At 38.6% G+C, this 25,483-nt stretch overlaps 1 protein-coding gene across 1 annotated transcript in view; it reads left to right on the top strand.

The window, feature by feature from the left end:
• MAP3K4 (mitogen-activated protein kinase kinase kinase 4) overlaps positions 1-3,866 on the top strand; it is a 138,063-nt gene extending 134,197 nt beyond the window's left edge. The window contains 3 exon segments of the mRNA XM_037817631.1: positions 156-262; positions 1,739-1,918; positions 3,320-3,866. Of these exon segments, the coding sequence (XP_037673559.1) occupies positions 156-262; positions 1,739-1,918; positions 3,320-3,340 (308 nt within the window). The 3' untranslated portion in view covers positions 3,341-3,866.
• Positions 3,867-25,483: the final 21,617 nt, after the last annotated feature.

Below are 25,483 nucleotides of genomic sequence, written 5' to 3'. Positions count from 1 at the left end.
TTTCCAGCTTTTTGATATTCCTAAATTAGTGAAAGCTAAGTAAATAAATTTTCTTCTGTGTAGAATATTATGAAATATTAATTTATTAATTGACTCTATTAATACATGATGCTATATTCATGACCTTAATTTTACCACCTCTATGAATTTTAAAGCATACATGGCTCCTGAAGTTATTACCCGTGCTAAAGGAGAAGGCCATGGACGTGCTGCAGATATCTGGAGTCTGGGCTGTGTGGTAATAGAAATGGTAACTGGGAAGGTAAGCAGAATGAGAAACTTAATGAGGGTAATTTACATTAAACAGAGCAGTTGTCGTGGTATTTATTGTTCATTAAATACTCTGGACACATTTTCTGCTAAATAGAGAACATGACTACAGATAAAAAATGTGACCTGTCAGAAAAGATACAATCAAGTTAAGACAAATGACAAACTTGGAGACAAATATTTTTAAGATATATCATGTAGAGAACTCTTTTTTTAAGATATATCATGTAGAGAACTCTTATGAGTGAATTTTTAAAAGCAGAAAGCTCAAATTAAGACTCAGAGAAGCAGACAATTACAAAAAGAAACATGAAAAGATGGTCAGCCTCACTTATAATCAAAATTGTACATTTAAAAATGATGTTTCATTTTTTAGCTTAGCATATGGTTGACATTTTTAAAGATTGATGCCACCAATCTTCAGATGTTAGAGCGGATGGGGGGAACAGACATACATTGTGGGCAGATTCTCAATATGGTAGAACTGCTCTGGAGAAAAATTTCCAGTCTCTCAAAATTTTGTATGTGTATAGCCCCTAAACTAAGAAATTTTGACTTCTGAAAATTTACCTTCTGAGGAAGATACTATTGAACATTTGTACAAATCTGTAAAGATACGCATGTACATTGTGTGTGTGTTATTTATAAAGTAAAACGTTAGCAGCATCCCAAGTGTTCATTAATAGGCAATTAGTTTAATTAAGTATTTATATGGCTATACCACGCAACTGCTGAAAAAGATTGCACGTAAGGGCTCAATAAGTGTTAGCTAATGTTATTCCTATTAATGTTAAAATAGAAAGATGATGATGATACCGGTATTATTTCAGTCAAGCCATGCGTCAGAGAGAGAACCAGGTCTCACATTGAAGAATACATATTGCAATGACTAAATAATGATACATACATTAGGCAGCTATACAAATTTAGCTCTTTCTCTAATGAATCTCATTTTTTCTGTGACCATAATAAAAGATGCTGAGCTTTCCATTAATAGAATTTGCTCATTTTTCAATAAGAATGGTAGCATATTAAACATCTCCATTAGGCAACTGTTGACTTTTATATGTTTTATTAATATATTTATAGCATGTTATATTTTCCATTTTTTATTTACATGATGATGGCTTCTAGATGATGCTGGACTAATAGAATGTCCCAGATGGGTTAGACAAACCATGCCAGCCACCTGTTTCTGTAAATAAAGTTTTATTGGAAAATAGCCATGCTTATTCAGTTATTGATTGTGTATAGCTGCTTTCATGCCATAGTGGGAGAATTGAATATTTACAACAGGGACCATATGCATATAGTTCACAAGCCTAAAATATTTACTTTCTGGCCCTTTAAGAAAAAGTTTGCTGACCCCTATTATATATTAATATTGAGATACCTAAAAAGAGGTTGGGTATGTGCAATTTTTTATGGTCATGTCCTATTAAAACCTGATTTTTATCTGTCTTTTTAGAGGCCTTGGCATGAATATGAACACAACTTTCAAATTATGTATAAAGTGGGAATGGGACATAAGCCGCCAATCCCTGAAAGATTAAGTCCTGAAGGAAAGGACTTCCTTTCTCACTGCCTTGAAAGTGATCCAAAGATGAGATGGACAGCCAGCCAGCTCCTCGACCATTCATTTGTCAAGGTTTGGCCAATTGCTGTCTAGCCTTTTCATGCTTAACTATTTGAGTTCTTTTTTGCACTTTGCACTTAAGGGAGTTTGGAAACTTAAATATAAGTAAAAATATGTATGTTATGTGTGTGTGTATACATTACTATTGTACACACACACACAAATACATTTTTATATGTATGAAATGGAAAGGAACTAAATGTATTCTGCCAGGGGTTTTTGTATGTATATTTTCACTCAGAAAATGCTTATTGAAGTTCTCCTACTGGTTCCGTTTTGGATAAGTTAATTTTGAGGAGCCTTTGGGACAGTTAAATGGCATTTAAATGGGACCTGATAAAAGGCATAGTTTCCACTCTTGAGGGTGTAGAGTCTGTTTGGAAGGAAGATTGGGAGGGTTTAGCCAGGTCCGGAATGGGCATAAGGGTATGCCAGACAAGAAGAAAGAGACGTGGACAGGCCCACTCATGAGAGAACAGAACACTCAAGGAAATATAGATAGGCAGATAACTGATGGAACACAACACAAAATAGGAGAAATGGCAAAAGATAAGGCTGGAAGAGTAAGCTGGAGCCACATGGAGGAATTTCAGTTTTATTGTGATGGTAATGGCATGATTTAATTAGTGTTTTAGAAGGTTTGCACTGGAAGTGAGAGGCAAGTTATTGGGAAGGGAAAGTGATGGGTGAGTTTTACACAATATTTAGGAGTTAGAATAACTAGACTGAATCACTGGATCTGAAAGGCGAGTGAGGGAGAGTCCAGGATGGCTCCCAGGTTTCTGGCTTGAGTCACTGGGTTATAGAGATTCCGTTCACCAAAATAGGTGAGTAAAGAAGACAGCTGGTTGAGCTATGGAATCTGAGATATGTTTGGAACATCTGCTGTGGGGTTTTAGGTGGGAGTTTAGATATTTTGGGCTGGTATTCAAGAGAGAGAATTGAGCTAGGGATATAGACTAGGACACAGAAATGTTGCTGAAAGAGTGCATCTAGGAGAAATGGAGGGAGAATGGAACTCTGGAGAAAATAACAGAGCAGCTCCTGATAAAGGGAGGTGCAAGAGCGTGGGGAGGACCATTATTCCTGGGTGAGGGAAATTAAGGAACAAACCACTGGGTTTCCTATGTAGATATTGGGGATGTGTAATTGAATAAAAATTTATTTCTTAGTTATAAAGGGTCTAAACAATTTATAATGGCTTGAGACTGTACAGATACATTTTGAAAAATATTCTCAGTGGTTAATTCATAGGCCTACCTTCAGAGCAGTGACTGGGCTTTGGCATTGCTCCTTGCGTTTAAGCTGTGTCAGTCCCAGTGCTTAAACCTCAAGCTTAGAGTGTGACTTAGCTGCAGGCAAGGCTTAGACACGGTGTGAGGAGGCTTCATCTGTCTTTTTTCTTCCTCCCAGGTTTGCACAGATGAAGAATGAAGCTGATCAGATGTGGCCTAGTCGCGTTATGTTCTCAGAAAATTCTCTTAATCACTACTGTATGTAATATTTACATAAAGACTGTGCTGAGAAGCAGTATAAGCCTTTTTAACCTTCCAAGACTGAAGACTGCACAGGTGACAAGCGTCACTTCTCCTGCTGCTCCTGTTTATTTTACTTGGCACAGGACCCTCCTGTGTGACAGCGTCCACGAGGCTAAAGAAGCTGCATGTTAAGTGCCATTACTACTGTACATGGACCATCGCCTTTGTCTTCTGTTTCTCGTGTGACTGAGAACCATAGTATCGATGTAGTGTTTTTGACCTTCCTAGGTTCAAAAGAAGCTGTAGTGTTATCAGGCGTTCTGGACCTTGTTTTTTAATCTCATGTTTGTCGAGTGCACTGACTGTGAAACCTCACCTTTTGTTGTTGTTGGCAAGCTTCAGATTTGTTATGCAAAAGACTGATTGATGAAATTTAAGAAAAGGTTCTTTTTTCAATAAATGGTTTATTTTAGGAAAACTCAGTTATATTGTCTTTTAATGGTTATCAGCGTATGAGCTGACACATGTCAGTAGAGAGGGCTGTCGTTTCCACTCAAGTTCCTCAACAGGGGGAGCACAGTCAGTGTGCTAAAGACAGTGCTGGGTCAGGTGTCCCTCCAAGAGCTAGGATCTCCTCTCTGAGAAGTGAAAGGAATAAATAAAACAACACTAATGATGTCAGCTATCCCTTTTGAATTCTTTTATATTAACCAGAAAATTTACAAACAAAAAAATTTTAAGCCTCGTTATCACATATTGGGGTTCAATTTATTTATTATTTATTTTTTTTTTGAGCTTGAAATTGTTTATTATGCAGTCCTGAAAAAAGTAAACCCTTGTCTTTGGTACAGTAGTTTTGCCTTTTTGATTGCAATAAAACATAATTTGTTGTACACCATAGTAAACTGAGCTTCATAAGAACAATCATTTAATTTTTTTTTAATTTTTTTTTTTCATTTTTATTGAGATTGTTCAGACACCATACAATTATCCAAAGATCCAAAGTGTACAATCACTTGCCCCTGGGTACCCTCATACAGCTGTGCATCCATCACACTTAATTTTTGTTCAATTTTTAGAAACTTTTCATTACTCCAGACAAGAAATAAAGTGAAAGATGAAAAAAGAAAAAAAGAAAAGGAAACTCTAATCCTCCCCTATCCCTAACCAACCCCCCTCAATTGTTGACTCATAGTATTGATATAGTACATTTGTTACTGTTTATGAAAAAATGTTGAAATACTACTAACTGTAGTATATAGTTTGAAATAGGTATATAGTTCTTCCCTATGTGCCCCTCTATTATTAACTTCTAATTGTATTGTCATACATTTGTTCTGGTTCATGGAAGCAATTTCTAGTATTTGTACAGTTGATCATGGACATTGCCCACCATAGGATTTAGTTTTATACATTCCCATCTTTTGACCTCCAACTTTCCTTCTGGTGACATATATGACTCTGAGCTTCCCCTTTCCACCTCATTCACACACCATTCGGTGCTGTTAGTTATTCTCACATCTTGCTACCAACACCCCTGTTCATTTCCAAACATTTAAGTTCATCCTAATTGAACATTCTGCTCATACTAAGTAACCACTCCCCATTCTTAAGCCTCCATCACACTTAATTTCTATGAGTTTACGTATTATAATTAATTCCTATCAGTGAGACCCTGCAATAATTGTCCTTATGTGTCTGGCTTATTTCACTCAGTATATTGCCCTCGAGGTTTTGTCATCAACCCATTTTTTTTTTTAATATGGTTTTGTCCACTCACCATACATTCCATCCCAGTAAATAATCGATGGTTCTCTGCATGGTCATACATTTATGTGTTCACCACCTTCACCACTATCTATGTAAGGGCATCTACATTTCTTCCACAAGGCAGGAGGGAGAGTCAAAGAAGGTAGAGAGGCAAAAGAAAGAGGAAAAAAAAATGACAGCTAGGAAGCAGCAAAAGGAAAAATAACCTTAAATCGAAGTAGAATAAAGAATCAGACAATACCACCAATGTCAAGTGTCTAACATGCCTCCCCTATCCCCCCCTCTTATCTGCATTCACCTTGGTATATCACCTTTGTTACATTAAAGGAAGCATAATACAATGATTCTGTTAGTTACAGTCTCTAGTTTATGCTGATTGCATCCCTCCCCAATGCCTCCCCATTTTTAACACCTTGCAAGGTTGACATTCGCGTGTTCTCCCTCATAAGAGAACATATTTGTACATTTTATCACAATTGTTGAATACTCTAGATTTCACCAGGTTACACAGTCCCAGCCTTTATCTTTCCTCCTTTCTTGTGGTGTCTCACATGCTCCTCACCTTCCTCTCTCAACCGTATTCACAGTTATCTTTGTTCAGTGTACTTACGTTGTTGTGCTACCATCTCCCAAAATTGTGTTCCAAACCACGCACTCCTGTCTTCTATCACCCTGTAGTGCTCCCTTTAGTATTTCCTGTAGGGCAGGTGTCTTGTTCACAAAGTCTCTCATTGTCTTGTTTGTCAGAAAATATTTGAGCTCTCCCTCATATTTGAAGGACAGCTTTGCTGGATATAGGATTCTTGGTTGGCGGTTTTTTTCTTTCAGTATCTTAAATACATCACACCACGTCCTTCTTGCCTCCATGGTTTCTGCTGAGAGATCCGCACATAGTCTTATGAAGCTTCCTTTGTATGTAATGGATCGCTTTTCTCTTGCTGCTTTTCAGGATTCTGTCTGTCTTTGACATTTGATAATCTGATTATTAAGTGTCTTGGTGTAGGCCTGTTCATCTCTCTTCCGTTTGGAGTACACTGCACTTCTTGGATCTGTAATTTTATGTCTTTCATAAGAGATGGGAAATTTTCATTAATTATTTCCTCTATTATTGCTTCTGCCCCCTTTCCCTTCTCTTCTCCTTCTGGGACACCAATGATACATACATTATGGTACTTTGTTTCATCTTTGAGTTCCCAGAGATGTTGCTCATATTTTTTCATTCTTTTCTCCGTCTGCTCCTTTGCATTTTGGCTTTCAGGTGTTTTGTTCTCCAGTTCCTGAGTGTTTTCTTCTGCCTCTTGAGATCTGCTGTTGTATGTTTCCATTGTGTCTTTCATCTCTTGTGTTGTGCCTTTCATTTCCATAGATTCTACTAGTTGTTTTTTTGAACTTTTGATTTCTGCCGTATATATGCCCAGTGTTTCCTTTACAGCCTCTATCTCTTTTGCAATATCTTCTCTAAACTTTTTGATTTGATTTAGCATTAGTTTAAATTCCTGTATCTCAGTTGAAGTGTATGTTTGTTCCTTTGACTGGGCCATAACTTTGTTTTTCTTAGTGTAGGTTGTAATTTTCTGTTGTCTAGGCATGGTTTCCTTGGTTATCCAAATCAGGTTTTCCCAGACCAGAACAGGCTCAGGTCCCAGAGGGAAGAAATATTCAGTATCTGGTTTCCCTGTGGGTGTGTCTTAGAAAATTACTCCACCCTTTGATGCCTCAGGTCACTGTGCTTTTCTGACCAGCAGGTGATGCCTGTTAGTCTATAATTCTTGACTGGTGTGAGGAGGTATGGCCGTGTTCCCCCAGGCTCTGGGGTCTGGTTCTGAATGGAAGGGGCCCCACCCCTTTCCTCCTAGAGAAGACAGAGCCCCCAGGTGGAGGTCATTAGCATTTCAATGGTCTCGCTCTCTGCTTGTGCTGTCTCCACCCTTCCCCGAGTCACAGCCCTGGAAACTGAATATGACTGGGGCTTTCTCCACTGAGCCGAAAAAGAAACAGATAGTCCCCTTCAGACCCAGTCCAAGGTGACCCTCTGGCTCTCCAAGGTCAGTCGTCACCCAAAGCCTCTGTCTGTTTTTTGGGGCTGCGTACCTGTAGTGAGCAGTTCACACTCGCTACTTAAAACCCCAGTTGGAGCTCAGCTGAGCTATATTCGCTTGCTGGGAGAGAGCTTCTCTCTGGCACCACGAGGCTTTGCAGCTTGGGCTATGGGGGGGGTGGTGTCACGACTTGGATCCGCAGGTTTTACTTAGATTTTATGCTGTGTTCTCAGGCATTCCTCCCAATTCAGGTTGGTGTATGATGAGTGGATGGTCTCGTTTGTCCCCCTGCAGTTATTCTGGATTATTTACTAGCTATTTCTGTTTTTTTGTAGTTGTTCTACAGGGACTACTTAGCTTCCACTCCTCTCTATGCCGCCATCTTAGTCACTTCCCTCAATTTATTTTTAAACCAAAATGTATAGATGCTAGGAAATACAAATACTCCTGATTGCTTCTCAGCATTTTGTCTAAGAGCAAGAATAAATAGAAATAGTGCTAAATAATCTCTTGATAGGAAAGCGTCTTTTTCAGAATGTAAACATTTCATCATTTAGCTCTCTCAAATAGTCCAGATGATTTTGTCATTGATGGTGTTTTTTTTTTTTAAATGCAGTTTTATTGAGATATATTCACATTCCGTACAAACCATCCAAAGTATAAAATCAACTGGTTTATGGTACCATCACATAGTTGTACATACATCTCCATGATCAATTTTAGAACATTTTCATTACTCCAGAAAAGAAATGAAAATAAAAAAGGAAACTCAAATCCTTCCATACCCATTATCTCCCCCTGTTATTGACCCATAGTTTTGGTGTACTACATTTGTTACTGTTGATGAAAGAGTATTAAAATATTACCATTAACTATAGTCCATAGTTTGCAATAGGTACATTTTTTTCCATATACCCCTCTGTTGTTAACTCCTTGTAATAGTGTCATACATTTGTTCTAGTTCATGAAAAAAACTTTTTAATACTTGTATAGTTAGTCACAGACATTGTCCACTACAAGATTCACTGTGTTTTACATTCCCATGTTTTAACCTCCAACTTTCCTTTTGGTGACATAACATGACTTTCAACTTCCCCTCTCCACCACATTCACACACCATTCAGCACTGGTAATTATTATAATAATGTGCTACCCTCACCTCTGTCCATTTCCAGATGTTTAAGTTCAACCTAGTTAAACATTCTGCACATATTAAGCAACCGTTCCCCATTCTTTAGCCTCATTCTATATCCTGGTAACCTATATTCTATATATTATATCTACAAGATTGCATATTATAATTACTTCATTTCAGTGAGATCATAAAATATTTGTCCTTTTGTGTCTGACTTATTTAATTAACATAATGTCCTCAAGGTTCATCCATGTTGTGTGCTTCAGGACTTCATTCCTTCTTACCACTGAATAATATTCCATTGTATGCATGTACCACATTTTGTTTCTCCTTGCATTGGTTGATGAACACTTGGGTTGTTTCCAACTTTTGGCAATTATGAATAATGCCTCTATGAACATCCACGTGCAGATGTCTGTTCGCATCCTTGCTTTTAGATCTGGGTATAACCCGAGTAGCGGGACTGCCACGTCGTAAGGCAGCTCTATACTTAGCTTCTTGAGGAAGGTGGTCTTCTTTCTATTATTAAATTTTTTTAAAGATTGACTTGGAAACTTCTTGAATTCCTTGTAGTGAATGACTGACTCACACTTTACACATACAAGCTGTATGTGTATAAATAGCCCAAATGACTATGGGCAAGTCATTTCTCAGCCAAGAAATTAATGTCCAGAGAATGTTGACATCTCAGAAGGATTTACATGAACACTTAGATTCGTTTTTAATTTAAAACTTTTTAACAGCTTTTTGAGATATTATTGATATAATCTTTTGATTGTACAATTCAGTGACTTTTGGTATATTTATAGAATTGTGCAACCATCACCACAATGCAATTTTAGAACATTTCCATCGTCCCCTCCCCCATTCCTTCCCCCAGCCTTAGGTAACCACTGAACTACTTCCTGCCTCTGCAGATCACCTCTTCCGGACCTTACGTATAGATATAATCCTTCAATATGTGGTCTTTTGTGTCTGATTCCTTTTGTTAAGCATAGTATTTATGAGTTTTATCCATGTTGTGGCATGCATGTTTCAGTACTTCATTCCTTTTTAGTGCTGAATAGTGTTCCATTGTATGGATAGGTCACTATTTTATTTATTGATTCACTAGTTGATGGACGTTTGTAGTGTTTCCACTTTTTGGTTATTATGAATAATGCTGCCATGAACATTCACATCCAGATCTTTGTTGTGGGCATACGTGTCTTTATTTCTCTTGAAGTGAACTGCTGGGTCATACGGTAAATCCATGTTTTCTTCAAATGTCAAGGTGGTTGCACCATCTTCCATCCCCATCAGCAGTGTATCGGGATTCCGGCTTTTCCAAATCCCCGCCAATGCTTGTTACCGTCTGTCTATGTGATGATGGCCATTCTGGTAGATGGGAAGTTGGTATCTTGGGTTTTGACTTGCATTTCCCTAATGATGGGTCAGCATTTTTTCATGTGCTTGCTGGCCTTGCATATATCTTCTTTGATGAAGTGTCTCTTTACATCTTTTGCCCATTTTAAAATGTGTTATTTGTCTTCTTATTGAGGTGTAAGTGTTCTTTATATATTCTGGATACAAGTCTTTTACTGGATATATGATTTGTAAATATTTTCTCCCAGTCTTGGCTCATCCTTTCACTTCCTTGATGGTATCTTCTGAAGTGCAAGTTTTTAATTTTGACAGAGCCTAGTTTATCAATTTGTTCTTTTATTGCTTGTGCTTTTGATATCATACCTAAGAAATAACCACCTAACCTGTCATGAAGATTTCACCTCTGTTTTCTTCTAAGGGTTTTATAGTGTTGGCTCTGACATTTAGGTACATGATCTAAATTAGGTAATTTTTGTGTATGGTATGAAATGAGGGTTCAAATTCATCCTTTTGCATATGGGTATTCATTTGACCCAGTACCGTTTGTTGAAAAGACTATTCTTTCTCCATTGAATTGTCTTGGTACCCTTGGTGAAAACTAGTTGACCACAAATGTAAGGTTTATCACTGGACTCACAATTCTATTCCATTCATATATATATATATATATATCTTTATGTAATACCACAGTCTTAATTTCTGTAGCTCTGTAGTAAGTTTTAAAATTGAAAGTGTGGGTCCTCCAAATTTCTTTTACAAGGTTTTGTTTTTTTTTTTGGCTATTCTTGGTCATTTGCATCTCCATATGAATTTTAGGATCAGCTTGTCAATTTTGGCAAAAAAAAAAAAAAAAAACCAGCTGGAATTTTCATAGAGATTGCCTTGAGTGTATAGAATAATTTGCGGAATATTGCCGTTTTAACAATATGAAGTCTCCCAGTCCATGAACACTTGATACCTTTCCATTTATTAGAGTTTTATTTTCTCATAGCAGTTTTATGTAGTTTCCAGTGTACAAGTCTTGAACTTGTATTATGCTTATTCCTAGGTATTTTATTTTTCAGTCTGTTGCGAATGAAATTTGTTAGAATAGAGTTGATCATAGTATTTCTTTGTATTCCTTTTAATTTCTGTAAGGTTGTTAATGATAGTTCTGTTTTTTTATTCTGCTTTTGGTAATTTTTCTTTTCTCTCTTTCTTGAGTAGAGGTCTTGGGTAGAGATTTGGTTGATCTTTTTAAAGAATTGACTTCTGGTTTCATTAATTTTCTCAATTTTTCTGTTTTTTATTTTATTTCCATACTAATCAATATATGTTATTTCCTTTCTTTGGCATGCTTTGGGTTTAATTGCTTATCTCCTTTTTAGTTTTCTAAGGGTAGAAAGTTACATTATTAATTTGAGATCTTTCTTCTTTTCTAATATAGGTGTTTTAACACGAGTGCTTTTCACTGCTAGTGGCCTATGGCTCATAACCTAGTATACATAAGAAGTAGGAGAGCAACATTTACAGTGACTGGAAAGACCTTTGTTTAATATGTACTAAAAATTGTAAGTGGCTTCTTTTATGTGTTTCTACTGATTGTAACAGAAAGGTTGAAAGAAAGTTGAAAAGACAGTGGAATATGGTGACGATGAAAAATGATAGTAAAAACAATCTCCTATACTATGATATAACTTACAAATAGAGCCTATATCTTGAACCCATTCTATAGATGTTTTTTTTAAATAAACAGAGAAATATGTAACACTGTAAAAGTAAGAGGTAGATTTATTTTTTCCTTCTGAAATAGCAGCCTCAAGCAGCTGACATTATATGTTGTAGAGCAGGATGTTCCAGTTTGCTAGAGCTGCCATTATGCAAAATACCAGAAATGGATTGGCTTCTATAAAGGGGATTTATGAGGTTATAAATTTACAGTCCTAAGGCCATAAAAGTGTCCAAACTAAGGCATCAGCAAGAGGATACCTTCACTGAAGAATGGCCAGTGGCATCTGAAACACCTCTGTCAACTGGGAAGGCAGAAGGCAGGCAGGCATCTGAGTTCCTTTGCTCCTGGGTTGCATTTCAAACGGCTTTCTCCAAAAGTCTCTCTCAGCTGCTCTGGGGTGTTTTGCCCTCTCTCAGCCTCTCCGGAGCAAACTCTGGGCTGTCATTGCAAAGCGTCAGCTAGCATCTCTCCAAAAGTCTCTTTCTTATAGGACTCCAGTGATTTAATTAAGACCCACCCTGAATGGGCGGCATCCATATCTCCATGGAAACATTCAATCAAGAGGTCACACCCTAATCAAAAAGATTCATCAATCTGCCCCCACAAGATTGCATTAAAGAATATGGCTTTTTCTATAAGTACAAGATCTTATCAAAATGAGTTACAGGCGCGGTCTGTCATAAGGCAAAATTCCCCTCTAGCTGTGGACATGTGAAACTTAGAACAAGTTATCTGCTGCCAATATACAAAGGAGGGACAGTCATAGGATAAATGTTCCCATTATCATAGGAAGAATTTGGAAGGAATACAGGGGTCAAAGCTCCAAAACAGTTCCGAAAACCCACAGATTCATTAGATTTCGAAGTCTGAGAGTCATTTATCTAATGACATTTTATCCTTGGGCTTGAGAGAGCAGGAGTCCAACCCTTTCCAATGGCCTTTGCGGCAGCCCTTTTCTCTCCAAACACTGGGGTGAGTGCTCCAACACATCCACAGACTGGGGAGACCACATTCTCGACCCCACTCTCCTCAAGCATCATGGTGCCACCCGGACTCTGCCTCTCCGGGGCGAAGGCTCTTCCCCTCTCTGAACTGTGGGGTGGTAGCCAGGCTTTCCCCAATCCCGGGGAATGTGCTCCACCCTCTCTGAGGCCTGGGGTGGCAACACTCTTCCTGAGCGTCTAGACGGAAGGCTCACCCTCTGCCTCTAGGGCAAACTCACCCTTTCCACGTGCATGGGTTGCTCAGCTCTCCAACTTCCATGGTTCTGTCTTTCAAGAAATTTTTCCTTCAATTTGTTCTTTCTTTGTCCCCTCCAGCCCAGACTGGCAGTGGTTCCATTTATATAGCTCTCTCAAAAAAAATTGTTGGCTTGACATGAAGCATACTGGGGGTCTGAACTGTCAGACAACAGGACTTTCCCCAAATCCTTTCTGGATAACTCCTTTTTCCAATTCTGACTTGTACTGAAATGGACATTGGGTTCCGTGTTTGGTTAAATCCTCATGTGGGACACCATCCTCTGAGTTCTCACTTTCTAGAAGCCCAGAGTTTTCCAAACCATCAATTTCTGGTTTCTTTGTACCCACAAGTTCAGTTCTTAGCTTACGTCTTTCCTCTCGCAGCCAGGCTGCATTTTCAACTTTTAGCTTGGAGATCTCTTCAGCTGAGTATCACAGCTTGTTGCTTTCAAATTCTGCCTTCCATCCAACACCAGGACTCAATTTTGCCAAATTCTCTGCCACTTTAAAACAAGGATCACCTTTCTTCCAGTTGGCAATGACACATTCAACATTTCTGTCTAAGGCCTTGTCAGAAATCTTTAGAATCCATATTTTTACCAACAGTCTTTTCAAAGCAATCTAGGCCTTTTCTGGCAAGCTCTTCACAATTCTTCCGAAATCTTCCCCTTATCCATTTAAAAAGCCACTCCAACATGTTTGGTATTTACAAACTCAGCAGCATCCCACTTCTCTGGTACCAAAATCTGTTCTGGTTTGCTAGAGCTGCCGTTATTCAAAATATCAGAAATGGATTGGATTTTATAAAGGGGATTTATTTGGTTAAAAATTTACTGTCCTAAGGCCATAAGTGTCCAAACTAAAGCATCAACAAGACGATACCTTCACTGAAGAAAGGCCGATGACATCTGGAACACCTGTCAGCTGGGACAGCAAGTGACTGGCATCTGTGTTTCTTTGCTCCCGGGTTGCGTTTCAAAATGGTTTTCTCCAAGATGTTTCTGGGCTTGTCTCTCTTAGCTTCTCTGGAGCAAACTCTGGGCTAGCATCTCCAAACGTCTCCAAGAATCTCTCCAAAACTCTCTTTCTTATAGGACTCTGATTTAATTAAGACCCACCCTGAATGGGTGGACTCCATATCTCCATGGAAACATTCAATCAAGAGGTCACACCCTAATCAAAAAGATTAATCAATCTGCCCCCACAAGATTGCATTAAAGAATATGGCTTTTGCTGGGAGACATAATACATCCAAACCGGCACACAGGAGTTGGCAAACTTTTTCTATAAAAGGGGAGATAAGTAAATATTTTTGCCTATATGGTCTGTATGGTCTCTTGTTGCAACTATTCAACTCTGCTGCTGTAGCATGAAAGCAGCCATGGACAATACATAAATAAAGGATAGGGCTGTCTTCCAATAAAACAGTTACCAGGCCAGATTGGGCCCACAGGCCATAGTTTGGCACCCTCTGCTCTAGAGCATTCAACAGAATTAAAGAAACAGTATTTTCTTCTTATCCTTGTAGACTGTATACAGAAGAGTATTATATTTCAAAAGCAATCCCCTCTGGAAGCTGGTTACATATTCTAAGACTTCTGCCTTATTCGTATGTTTTATATAATAGTAAAAAGATGAGTTATTCTCTCAGGTCAAAACTGAGATGTGTTGGCTATTAGGTAAGAAGACTTTTTAAAAATTTTTATTTTTTGGTAGGCTTATAAAAGGATGCTGATAACATCTCAAAAACAGGAATTTCAGACATGTCGTGTAGTGACACCTTGTTGGAATGGGGTTTAGCCTCCCAGAGCCACGATGGCCATTACGGAAATTCCTTTGTATTTACACACTGTACTCAGGTCTTAAAAGCCTTTGTTAAGTCCAGAATGACCAAGAGCAGTTTGGACTTGCTGCTCAAGAATGCATTTCTACCCACAGGAGTGTGAGTCTGATCTTTGAAACCTTTTCTTTTCTCCCTATTAAGAGGACCAACATGTTTTCCAAAATCAACTAGTTTGTTTCTGAAAATCTATGAAGCAGGTAACTCCCTGCTTTAAATTGTGCATCTGAAGTTACTGCCTTGCAAATCACTCATTTAATTTTGTAATGGAAACGTCCATGACTTGTGCTGCTTGAAACTTGTATCACTAGGAATTGCAGCCTAATAACCTCTCAAATTCCCAACCTCTTCCTGAATTAGCATCCGAAAGGTGATGCTGAATTAGCATCAGAAAGCCTTCCACTCTGGGCAGGTCCTGTAGTCATATGCTTGAAAAGTTTGCCACTTTTGTCAAGTCACTTTTTCTCCTCTTGGTCAACTATTGTCTGTTGTTTAAGTACGGTTCTTTTCATGTATGGTTAGGTGACGTCTTGTTCCATTAGAATCATTCCTGTTTCAAAGTGATTTATTCCCAACACGTGTGCAACTTTAATGATTTTTTCTAAGCACCTTCCATCTTATCTCCCCTCCTTGATTTGACTGGGTGACTGTATTTCACAACTCCAGGAAGCACAGTTTGCATTGTATTTTATTTATTCTTTGGACATCATCTTTCCACACAGCCCCTTTCCATTTTAGAATAATTACAATTGCTAAAAAATATTTCTTAATTTTGAGAAGTCAACCTCAATCATATTACTAACTCATACTCTATGTACATGACTGTTCCTACACATTTGAATATAGTTACGTCTCCTTTCTCTCTACTCCCAGTCCTTTATCTCTAGGCTAAGCCTCCCCAAGTTCCATCTTGGCCTTTCCAGTCCCCGCTTCAGTTATCAGTAACCTGTTTCAGAAGTGTGTCAGGACTGATTGTCATTGTAGATGTGTCCTGACAGTAACAACGATACTGCATTCCTTTGGTAGCTCTCTAATATTAATGCAACAGAACAGACATGGCCTCTGCCTTCGTGGTGCATATAGTTTAATCAGGGAGACAGACTGAACAAGTAGTTAAATGTGAAAAATTTCCCTCTTTCAAACCCTCTGTCTTAATCTTTCTCTCATTCTGTGGGTTTGTTTGGGGACATTAACCTAGTTAGGGAGATTAAGGGAGAGCCTCCCTGTGGAAGTGATAGTTAACCTGGGAATAGAGTAATCAACTAGGAGAGAGGGAGTGAATGAATGAAGACACCCATGTGTGGGGGACAGACAGAGGGTTCCAGGCTGAGACAGGAGATAGCGTGGAATGATGGTGGAACTGGGCGAGGTGTAGCGCTGTCATCCGTGGGGCAGAGTGGTCCACCGTGCGTCAAAGGAGGGTGGCAGGGGTAGACTGCCTTTCACGTCCCCAAAAGGCAGTGGGACAGTCTTTGGAGAGATCTGCATTTTCTCAAATTCAAGTTTCATGTAATTTTAATCTGGTTTTATCCAGTCAGTTAAGCTGGGCCTTCTTATGGTTTTAACCACATGCTTCATCAATTTTAAGGCTATTCAAGTCATCAGTAAAATTTTTGAAATGACTGCTGTACAACATGAGAGACATACCCCCGCATTGACATTACAATCAATTTATCAGCTCTCTGTTCCACTACGTTAAAAAGCTACCATTCAAAAAATAGGGTGGGATGGGGGTGATGGAATATTTTGGGTGTTCTTTTCTACTTTTTATTTTTATTTTATTTTATTTTATTTTATTTTTATTTTTATTTTTTTGAGTAAGGAAAATGTTCAAAAGTTGATTTGGGTGATGAATGCACAACTATATGATGGTACTGTGAATAGTTGATTGTACACTGTGGATGATTGGAGGGTATGTGAATATATCTCAATAAAACTGTATTTTTAAAAAAAAGCTACCTTTCATCCAATCCATACATCCTGATCTTCTTTATAAGACTAGCATGGGGTCTGTTAAATAATAACCTTGTGGAAATTCAAATTCCTAGCTTTGGCAAAGCACTTGAAAAGGCAAATGTGGTCAGTGTAACATCATCTTCAGGGCATCTTTGCTGTCTCCTTGCCACGACTGCTTCTTTCTTTTATGTACTAAAAAAAAAAAATCCATTTAATAATTTGTTCCAGAATGTTGCTGCAAAACAGTCTATAAAATGTGCTCATCTGCCCTTTTTAAACTGCTTCCCTCCCATCTGCTTCCTCAAAGATCATCTCCTTAGAGGTTCGCAATAATCTCACAAGCTCTAAGCAACAGTTGATTCGGGATGAGAGAAAAAAATTCACTTGGAGCAACTCACTTCCTAATTTAACTGGGTTTGTTCTACCCTTTCCCATTGTTAGATCTCTTTTCTTGATAGAGAAAAGCAAAAGAGAAGGTGCTGCATCTACCGTTAACACCCTGTCATTGGCCTGAAACCTGTGCCAGCCTTGTTCTTTTTCCCACAGAGTGCTAGTCATTTGAGCACTTAGCTCATTCTAGGCACTAATGTCAATGTCTCCACCATTCTTACAAGGAAGAGGCTTCTGCAGTTTTGTATGCCACCCTGTACCAGCTCATCAACTTTGTTAATGTTCTCCATCTGTTTTCTTCCTCATCATTTGCAAAGCTATAGCCAGCATGGCATTTCTGAGATTCCATTGATGATCTTTCTGAATTTCTGAGGATATTTTATAAACATCAGGCTAAAACTAGCACGATGGAATATAAGAGAAAGTGCCATTTATATAATTTAGTTCATTTTAGAAATCCATAAGAATGATTAAACACTGTTCATATTATCCACCACGTCCTTAAAATTCCACAGAACGTAAGTGCCAGAAATTAAAAAAAAAATCTAGTCACTCCAACATGTAAAGCAAGGCTGTGCCTTTGCATAAAAAAACTAAATAAAGTTAAAATTATATGGGCCTTATTCAGTGAAAAACAGTACTAAAACAGCTCTAGGAGATATTTTCTAGATAGCCACATAAGTGCTTAATAAATACATTTTTAATCAATTCACATCCTTAATATTATAACAAGGCCACAGGGCTAAGGAATGTCTAGTTTGGAATTTGTGGTGGTTGGAGCTATATACTATGGAAAAACAGATTCTTACTCTTAATCCATTCCTGTGGGTTTGAAGCCATTGTAAGTAGAAGCTTTTGATGAGGTTACTTCAGTTTAGGTGTGGCCTACCTCAGTCAGGATGGGTTTTATCCTAGGACTGGAGTCCCTTATAAGCAGAATTAAATTCAGACAGATTGAGAGAAAGCTGGAGGAAGCAGGAGCTGGAAGAGAAGAGAGAGGGCAGGAGAGGCCGCCATGTGCATTGCATGTGACAGAGGAGCCAAGGGCCAAGGATCACCAGCAGCCAGCCCCAGAACTCCAGTCTTCAGGAAGAAAGTGCCACCTCGATGAAGCCTTGATTTGAACTTTGTCCTAGTGTCAAAACGTGAGCTAATAAATTACCATTGTTTCAGCCAACCCATTGCATGGTATTTCCTTGAGCAGCCAAGGAAACAAAAACAGAATAGTTTATTCCCTATTGGAGGAAAGTTTTGATTAATTTTTTTCCTGATAATTCTAAAACTTCAAAGTATTGACAGTTCAAGAAGAATTCCATTTTATTTTGTCCTAATTGTACTTAAGAAAAAGTTCTCATTTTTACTTCAGGGAAGGGAATCAAAAGACAGTTGAAATTCACTTATTAAGGCATCTAAATAAGCATTCCCCTTCATTTAGTCAATATTTATTGGGTGCACATGAGGACTAGGCACTGTAGTGACCAGCAGGACATAGCAATGAGCCATTATCATGGTGAGACCCAGTTAACTAGGTTAGATTGATGGTATTCTGCTTTTGACCAAAATAATGGTAATTTCAAATGGTTGAATGTAAAAGCAGATACCATGCCAGCTGCTGACCAGTGCTGTACACGGCATCAAAGTGTGTCACAGGCTCAGGGGACAGGGGCATTTCCTCAGTTCTCCTCTGCCCCCTCTCGCAAATCTCACACCCGGTGATTTGAATGAGCCATTCAGTTATATGATACATGTAACACCCACTGTAGGGGGGCATTAAACATCAAAAATGCTTGTTTTCATTTAAATTTGCTTGAAACTCTGGAAAAGCTCCAAACCCAGGCCAGGGATGCAGGAGTGTGAGATGCTGATGTGTCTCAGAAAAGTTGGGAATATCCATTCATCCAGTAGATCGGTGGTACTAGGCCCTCGGCTGGCCGGGACACTCTGCCAACCTCGACAGGCCTCCAGTTTTGGAGGGAAGAGGGCCTAGCACTTGGGAAGATTGCTGGTCTTACCCTTACAACCAGCTTTACACCAAGGATGTGATTTGAGTCTCGTTCATCTTGGCAAAAAATTAAAAAAAAAATTTTTTTCCCAATAACTAAAGATATTTTCAGGAAATCATCCTACTAAAATGCAACTGATTTTTTTATTCATCCACAAAGTCATCCTCTCTCTGTGTAGATGGAAAAAAATCTAGAGAAGAGGGAGTTTAAGCAGCTGACCAAAGTCCCTAAACGACTGCTTGGCAGAGGCAAACCATCCTGTAATCTTGACTCTTGGGAAGGGTTGGGGTGGGGTGGATTACGTCAGTGTGTCCAATCCCAAATCAGTTGTTTTAAGAGCCACTGACATTTCTTCCCATTTCACAACATAAGCCATAAAAACCTATCTAATAGGAAGCAAAAAAAGCGTGGAGTATAACTAGTCAGAGATTTAAGATGCCATCTCTTCACAATAACTTTGTATGCTATTTATAATGAAGTTTGGTACCTGAAAATGCCTAGTTCTCATTGGGGGTGGGAAAGCCATCTCAAGCTCTCCAAACCTATCAACACTTTTTTTCAGTTGACTCAGGCCCTACTTCTCACTTAACCATGGACTTGAGAACCTTGTTTGGAGCAAGAGCTTTTCATGAACCCAAGCCAGGGGTCACAACAGGATCGGCTGAGCCTGGTGTTAGCACTTGTCTGCACAGCTCTGTGTTTCTTCTACCCGTTGAGCTGCACCATGACTGAGACTGGACATGGTGGAAAGCAAGATTTGCCTACATTAATAAGCGTGTTGCATTGCAGTTGTCTTTAATTTGTTCTCCGTGAACAAAACTCAAGATCTATTTTAGTTAAGGCATTGTAAAACATGGCTGCTGATGGAGGGTATACACTGACACCAAACAGGGCAACATGAGTGACACACTACACAGGAAATTGGAGATTTGCATTTTGGCAAGAGCCTTTCCTCAAAGCTCTGAGGGAAGGATGTGGGGACATACATCAGCTATAGACACAAGCGGGCTTGTGGCAGATCGTGCTTTCGTGTTCGTAGAAACACAAATAGCAGGTCTCATCGTGGCACTTTATTTTCCTCCATACAGTCTATCCCCCCACCCCACCCCCACATAAACTTCTAAACCCAGAGAGTATTTTTTTTTTCCTCACTTTATCTTTAACCTAGCAAATACACGGGAAGTCTGGACCAATGCTTTAGAGAAGGCTGGATTCGATCTCTCGTTTTGACACCCTGGAGAGTTTTCAGATTACCCTTCTTCACCATTTTATCTATCTTTATGGATAAATCCTAAACCTAGCACATTTGGCTTGGGGACTAACCAGACCCCTGTCCCATTCCGCTGACAGAAGTAAACAGGAGTCTCCTGGGCCCCTTTTTATGTCTGCCACACTAGCTATTCCTAAATTTTGGCTACATAGCTGATGGATTTTATATTTAAATCATTATCTTTCAGATCCGTTTATAGACATATGAGAAAAACACTAATATTTTAAAAAGTTTTAAATATCAGCTATTTTTACAAGGTTGTACATGCATTTAGAGAAGATAGCATCCAAGGGATATTCCAGTGTTACTATGCGATCGATCATATGAAAAACCTGGAAGTCTCTCTAGAAAAGTAAATAAGGTGACAGACTAAATCACAAAGCACATTAGTTCTTCCATCGCTAATCATTTTAAGAATACTTAGCCATCATGGGATCAATCTTCAAATGGTTGGTGTCTTCTAATCGGGTCTCTTTGTGGTCTTGGCTTCCTAAGAAATAGAGAATTAAATTCCCTGCCTTAAAGCTGCAGTAGTCGAGGATATGGCCCTTACTATCCAGATGACCTTGCATTACTATCCAATTTCAGTACAAATTTCCCTTTTTCTCTGCCACGTTGGATTTTAGAGCAGGTACTCAGCAGAGTTGACCTAATACATGATGAGATGGGAATGTTAGAAAGACAGACAGGAAGTGAAGCTCCTAGTCCACGATGCGCAGGGGTAAAAAACCAACCAAGCAACAGCAACAAAAATGGTGGCTTAAGCCCCAGTGGGTTTTTATTTTTTATTTTTTATTTTTTTAATCTTCATTTTATTGAGATATATTCACATACCACGCAGTCATACAAAACAAATCACACATTCAATTGTTCACCGTACCATTACATAGTTGTACATTCATCACCAAAATCAATCCCTGACACCTTCATTAGCACACACACAAAAATAACAAGAATAATAATTAGAGTGAAAAAGAGCAATTGAAGTAAAAAAGAACACTGGGTACCTTGGTCTGTTTGCTTGTTTGTTTCCTTCCCCTATTTTTCTACTCATCCATCCATAAACTAGACAAAGTGGAGTGTGGTCCTTATGGCTTTCCCAATCCCCTTGTCACCCCTCATAAGCTACATTTTTATACAACTGTCTTCGAGATTCATGAGTTCTGGGTTGTTGTTTGATAGTTTCAGGTATCCACCACCAGCTACCCCAATTCTTTAGAACCTAAAAAGGGTTGTCTAAAGTGTGCATAAGAGTGCCCACCAGAGTGACCTCTCGGCTCCTTTTGGAATCTCTCTGCCACTGAAGCTTATTTCATTTCCTTTCACATCCCCCTTTTGGTCAAGATGTTCTCCGTCCCACGATGCCGGGTCTACATTCCTCCCCGGGAGTCATATTCCATGTTGCCAGGGAGATTCACTCCCCTGGGTGTCTGATCCCACGTAGGGGGGAGGGCAGTGATTTCACCTTTCAAGTTGGCTTAGCCAGAGAGAGAGGGCCACATCTGAGCAACAAAGAGGCATTCGGGAGGAGGCTCTTAGGCACAACCATAGGGAGGCCTAGCCTCTCCTTTGCAACAACCGTCTTCCCAAGGGTAAAACTTATGGTAGAGGGCTCAACCCACCAAACCACCAGTCCCCTATGTCTGTGGTCATGTTAGCAACCATGGAGGTGGGGTAGGCGAATACCCCTGCATTCTCCACAGGCTCCTCAAGGGGGCACTACATATTTTTTTCCTTGCTTATTTTTTTTTTAACTTTTTTTTCTTTTCTAAATCAACTGTATGAAAAAAAAAATTAAAAAAAAAAAACAAAAACATACAATAAAAGAACGTTTCAAGGAGACCATAACAAGGGAGTAAGAAAAAGACAACTAACCTAAGATAACTGCTTTACTTCCAACCTGTTCCTACTTTACCCCAAGAAAGTTACCTAATATAGCAACATTTCTGTGAACTTGTTCCTACTATATCCATCAAAAATTAACAGACCATAGTCATTCCTGGGCATTCCCAGAACGTTAAATAACTTATCTGTTCTTCTTGGATTATTGTTCCCCCTTCCTTAATTGCTCTCTATTGCTAGTTCCCCTACATTCTACATTATAAACCATTTGTTTTACATTTTTCAAAGTTCACATTAGTGGTAGCATATAATATTTCTCTTTTTGTGCCTGACTTATTTCGCTCAGCATTATGTCTTCAAGGTTCATCCATGTTGTCATATGTTTCACGAGATCGTTCCTTCTTACTGCCGCGTAGTATTCCATCGTGTGTATATACCACATTTTATTTATCCACTTATCTGTTGAAGGACATTTGTGTTGTTTCCATCTCTTGGCAATTGTGAATAATGCTGCTATGAACATTGGCGTGCAGATATCTGTTCGTGTCACTGCTTTCCGATCTTCCGGGTATATACCGAGAAGTGCAATCGCTGGATCGAATGGTAACTCTATATCTAGTTTTCTAAGGAACTGCCAGACTGACTTCCAGAGTGGCTGAACCATTATACAGGCCCACCAACAATGAATAAGAGTTCCAATTTCTCCACATCCCCTCCAGCATTTGTAGTTTCCTGTTTGTTTAATGGCAGCCATTCTAACCGGTGTTAGATGGTATCTCATTGTGGTCTTAATTTGCATCTCTCTAATAGCTAGTGAAGCTGAACATTTTTTCATGTGTTTCTTGGCCATTTGTATTTCCTCTTCAGAGAACTGTCTTTTCATATCTTTTGCCCATTTTATAACTGAGCTGTCTGTACTATTGTCACTGAGTTGTAGGATTTCTTTATATATGCAAGATATCAGTCTTTTGTCAGATACATGGTTTCAAAAATTTTTTCCCACTGAGTTGGCTGCCTCTTTACCTTTTTGAGAAATTCCTTTGAGGTGCAGAAACTTCTAAGCTTGAGGTGTTCCCATTTATCCATTTATCTATTTTTTCTTTTGTTGCTTGTGCTTTGGGTGTAAAGTCTAGGAAGTGGCCGCCTAACACAAGGTCTTGAAGATGTTTTCCTACATTATCTTCTAGGAGTTTTATGGTACTTTCTTTTATATTGAGATCTTTCTTCCATTTTGAGTTAATTTTTGTGTAGGGTGTGAGGTAGGGGTCCTCTTTCATTCTTTTGGATATGGATATCCAACTCTCCCAGCCCCATTTGTTGAAAAGACCATTATGACTCAGTTCAGTGACTTTGGGGGCCTTATCAAAGATCAGTCGGCCATAGATCTGAGGGTCTATCTCCGAATTCTCAATTCGATTCCATTGATCTATATGTCTATCTTTGTGCCAGTACCATGCTGTTTTGACAACTGTGGCTTTATGATAAGCTTCAAAGTCAGGGAGTGTAAGTCCTCCCACTTCGTTTTTCTTTTTTAGAGTGGCTTTAGCAATTCGAGTCATCTTCCCTTTCCAAATAAATTTGATAACTAGCTTTTCCAGGTCTGCAAAGTAGGTTGTTGGAATTTTGATTGGGATTGCATTGAATCTGTAGATGAGTTTGGGTAGAATTGACATCTTAATGACATTTAGCCTTCCTATCCATGAACATGGAATATTTTTCCATCTTTTAAGGTCCCCTTCTATTTCTTTTAGTAGAGTTAATGTAGTTTTCTTTGTATAGGTCTTTTACATCTTTGGTTAAGTTTATTCCTAGGTACTTGATTTTTTTAGTTGCTATTGAAAATGGTATCTTTTTCTTGAGTGTCTCTTCAGTTTGTTCATTTCTAGCATATAGAAACATTACTGACTTATGTGCATTAATCTTGTATCCCGCTACTTTGCTAAATTTGTTTATTAGCTCTAGTAGCTGTATCGTCGATTTCTCAGGATTTTCCAGATATACGATCATGTCATCTGCAAACAATGACAGTTTTACTTCTTCTTTTCCAATTTAGATGCCTTTTATTTCTTTGTCTTGCTGGATTGCCCTGGCTAGCACTTCCAGCGCAATGTTGAATAACAGTGGTGACAGCGGGCATCCTTGTCTTGTTCCTGATCTTAGAGGGAAGGCTTTCAGTCTCTCACCATTGAGTACTATGCTGGCTGTGGGTTTTTCATATATGCTCTTTATCATATTGAGGAAGTTTCCTTCAATTCCTACCTTTTGAAGTGTTTTTATCAAAAACGGATGTTGGATTTTGTCAAATGCTTTTTCAGCATCTATTGAGATGATCATTTGATTTTTCCCTTTCAAATTGTTAATGTGTTGTAATACATTGATTGATTTTCTTATGTTGAACCATCCTTGCATGCCTGGAATGAACCCCACTTGGTCATGGTGTATGATTTTTTTAGTGTGTCTTTGGATTCGATTTGCAAGTATTTTCTTGAGGATTTTTGCATCTATATTCATTAGGGAGATTAGCCGGTAGTTTTCCTTTTTTGTAGCATCTTTGCCTGGTTTTGGTATTAGATTGATGTTAGCTTCATAAAATGAGTTAGGTAGTGTTCCATTTTCTTCAATGTTTTGAAAGAGTTTGAGTAAGATTGGTGTCAGTTCTTTCAGGAAAGTTTGGTAGAATTCCCCTGTGAAGCCCTCTGGCCCTGGGCATTTATTTGTGGGAAGTTTTTTGATGACTGATTAGATCTCTTTGCTTGTGATGGGTTGATTGAGGTCTTCTATTTCTTTTCTGGTCAGTCTAGGTTGTTCATATGTTTCCAGGAAATTGTCCATTTCCTCTACATTATCCAGTTTGTTGCCATACAGTTGTTCATAGTATCCTCTTATAATTTTTTTTAATTTCTTCAGGATCTGCAGTTATGTCACCTTTTTCATTCATTATTTTGTTTATATGGGTCTTCTCTCTTTTTGATTTTGTCAGTCTAGCTAGGGGCTTGTCAATCTTGTTGATCTTCTCAAAGAACCAACTTTTGGTGATATTTATCCTCTCTATTGTTTTTTTGTTCTCTATGTCATTTATTTCTGCTTTAATCCTTGTTATTTCTTTTCTTCTACTTGGTTTAGGATTGGTTTGCTGTTCATTTTTTAGCTTCTGAAGTTGATCCATTAGTTCTTTGATTTTGGCTCTTTCTTCCTTTTTAATATATGTGTTTAGTGCTATAAATTTCCCCCTCAGTACTGCTTTTGCTGCATCCCATAAGTTTTGGTATGTTGTGTTCTCATTTTCATTCGTCTCCATATAGTTAGCAATTTCTCTTGCTATTTCTTCTTTAACCCACTGATTGTTTAGGAGTGTGTTGTTTAACCTCCAGGTATTTGTGAATTTTCTAAGTCTCTGATGGTTATTGACTTCTAATTGTATTCCATTGTGGTCAGAGAATGTGCTTTGAATAATTTCAATCTTTTTAAATTTAGTGAGGCTTGTTTTATGTCCCAGCATATGATCTATTCTGGAGAAAGTTCCGTGAGCACTAGAAA

Source organism: Choloepus didactylus, chromosome 24, assembly GCF_015220235.1.
Source record: "Choloepus didactylus isolate mChoDid1 chromosome 24, mChoDid1.pri, whole genome shotgun sequence".
Classification (NCBI taxonomy): Eukaryota; Metazoa; Chordata; class Mammalia; order Pilosa; family Megalonychidae; genus Choloepus; species Choloepus didactylus.
Note: the sequence above shows the minus strand (reverse complement) of the source record. Positions and strands in the feature narration are given on the sequence as shown.